Source organism: Chiloscyllium plagiosum, chromosome 40, assembly GCF_004010195.1.
Source record: "Chiloscyllium plagiosum isolate BGI_BamShark_2017 chromosome 40, ASM401019v2, whole genome shotgun sequence".
Taxonomy (NCBI): Eukaryota; Metazoa; Chordata; class Chondrichthyes; order Orectolobiformes; family Hemiscylliidae; genus Chiloscyllium; species Chiloscyllium plagiosum.
Window position 1 is genome coordinate 16,577,015 of NC_057749.1, and position 2,828 is coordinate 16,579,842.

A 2,828-nucleotide genomic window follows, 5' to 3' on the forward strand; every position below is an offset into this window, starting at 1 on the left:
GAGGTGGAGAGAGACAGTGGGGGAGGGCAGAGAGAGTAGGGGAGAGAGAGTGGGAGAAAAGGAAAGAATGTGGGGGGAGAGAGAGAGAGAGTTGGGGGGGGAGAAGAGAAAGAATGGGTGTCGAAGAGGGAGAGAGAGTGGGGTGTGCAAGTTATATTTGGCATGATATTTTAAAACGCACCTTAGCAATTGGTTTGATCAGTACAGCTCCAGTTTTCTTGGTGACAGGTTGTCTGGTTTTTACGAGGTTGTCAATGAGGAGAGGGATTGTGGAAAAACTCTCACCATCAAATCGATACTGAGACTGTTGAGAAACAGAAGGAGATGAGAATGGCATTCACACATGCAAAATTCAGCTGTTTTCAATTCACATCATGAGCTGAAATTTATCAATTTTTCATAGTATGTATTAACTCATAAAATGGTTGTAATAATCTTTCTGCTGCAATCTGAATACCAATGAAGACTGGTCTGAATGCCTTGTAACCACATCGTCAGCTTGATAATTGCATGCTAACACAAATTTTAGTGCACATGGTATAGCATGCACAGGATAGAGAACATTTCTTATTATACATTTATGTCGCAGAATAATGACCCCATTTACAGATGGTTTAACTATAGAAAGATCTCTTCCTCTTCACCAAATACATTCTCATTGTCCCTGCTCTTGAAAGTAGATGTCCACTTCATCTCAATTCCAACTTTGAACATGCAAATTAGGAGCAAGACTAGACCACGCAGCCCGTAAAGTCTGCTCCTCCATTCAATATGTTAATGATTGATTTAAATACTGCACATTCTCACCTTCCTCCAATAACCTGTGATCTACTTAATAAAAATCTGTGCCCCAACTAAGGATTGAACGCTCAACCTTTGGATTATGATGTTAAAAATCATACAACACCAGGTTATAGTCCAACAGGTTTATTTGGAAGCACTAGCTTTCAAGGCGCTGCTCCTTCCATTCCAAAAGCTAGTGATTCCAAATAAACCTGTTGGACTATAGCTGGGTGGTGTGTGACTTTTAACTTGTGTCCACCCCAGTCCAATACCGGCTCCTCCACATTCAGATTATGAGACTGGCATGCACTAATGGTAATTGATGAATTTGGAAGTGGTGGAATACAAAACCACAACTCTACAGAGGAGCTAAAATCCAGCATCTGAGACTGCTCAGCCAGGTTGTAACACCTCCTGCTGATTCCTGCTGGCTGACAGCTCCACAGGCACAAAACGCTCAAATAGCCTATTCTTCATTTTTATCTCTTCCCAATGACTGCACATGTGTGCATGCACATTCCATTGGTATGGGTGAGAATATGTGGAGAAGGCATCTTCCACCCTAATTCTACAATTGATTGTTTCTTCAAAGCAAGGAATTCTGATTCCAATTATTACTCTTCCAATACAGAGCTGCAGTAATTCACCATACAGCAAGGATCAAGCAATTGCTTAATATCAGCCATGGGGAAGAAGTTGTTTTAGGGGAATTTACAGATCACCACCCTAGTTGCCCTACAATGCTCTCATACTTACGTCTACATGTTGAATGATAAAATGGCGGCACTGTCCAGCAGACATCACAGACAGAACATACTCCCCTTTGTTCTGGCTTTCTCTCACCAGGAAGTCACCTTCGTTGATCAGGAGCTGCTGAGTTTCCATGCGGGGAATAGCACCATGATACCAGGTCTGCTGACATAGGGGCTTCTGAACAGCTGGTACAATTGGCAGGAGAGGAGGGAGCTGTAATGAAGAGCCTGAATCCCATTAGGATCATTTAATCAAAGGGCAGAACAAGTCTCAATCTAGTTCTGAAGATGGTGTCTTTGGAAGAGAGTGGAGGTAGCCTTCAAGCACAGGATCACAGTTTACAAAATACCCAAAGCTTTGTGCAAAGTTATTAATTGGAGTAAGCTCCCTATAGGTTAGTTACCTTGTTGTTATGACTTTGGTAGTAGGAGTGCATTGGAAATCAAACCCAACCAATCTGTGAGCCATACCAAAAGTGAACATATCTTAATCAATCGTCAAATATGGTCAAATTGTTTCACATTATTATTATTAACCAGATCAAAAGTGACTTCCAACAGGCTTTTCAATAAAATCAAAAAAAATTGTTTATTCTAGACAGACATTATTTAAATAAGTAACAAACTGGTTTCACCTGAGCTACAATGCAAATTGAATTATATTCCCCCAATCCCAAAAACACACATTTATACTTGAAAATGCAGAGCTTTTGTGGGTGGGGAAAATATTAGGCAGAAAGGCAAGCAAAACACCTCCCTTGCAGGTCAAGGAGTGAACTTAGAAATTGACTTCTTACAGTTTCTTTGAATTCCTTTTAACAATATTTGATTGGTAACAGTTGCAGAATAATAAAAAAAGTCTTTGGACTAGATTTCAGATTCAGTTAAGGAACAGTTAGGAGTCCAGATATTTGAAACTTTCAAACTGCTTCACTGAGGGATATAATGCTACTTTCAGCCTCAAGGTCTGATTCTCACTGACAGCGAGAGAGAGAGAGAGAGGAGAGAGAACTCCACCCTTGCAAGTATTTTCAGTCACATAGTGTGCAGGGTGTTCTAGCTAGGTGGATAAAGAACTGGTTGAGCAAAGGGAGACAGAGAGTAGTAGTTGAAGGGAGTTTTTCGAAATGGAGAAAGGTGACCAGTGGTGTTCCACAGGGGTCAGTATTGGGGCCACTGTTGTTTGTAATATACATAAATGATCTAGAAGAGGGCACTGTTGGTATGATCAGCAAGTTTGCAGATGACACAAAGATTGGTGGAGTGGCAGAAAGCATAAGGGACTGTCAGAGA

General features: G+C 41.0%; 1 protein-coding gene across 4 annotated transcripts in view; it reads right to left on the reverse strand.

Moving 5' to 3' along the window:
- fes (FES proto-oncogene, tyrosine kinase) overlaps nt 1-2,828 on the reverse strand; it is a 55,447-nt gene that overhangs the window by 13,679 nt on the left and 38,940 nt on the right. For all 4 annotated transcript variants that reach the window (XM_043680486.1, XM_043680483.1, XM_043680484.1 and 1 more), the window contains exons 11-12: nt 1,540-1,749; nt 182-304 (exon numbers count right to left, since the gene is read on the reverse strand). In XM_043680486.1, the coding sequence (XP_043536421.1) occupies nt 182-304; nt 1,540-1,749 (333 nt within the window). The remainder of the gene's footprint in view (nt 1-181; nt 305-1,539; nt 1,750-2,828) is intronic.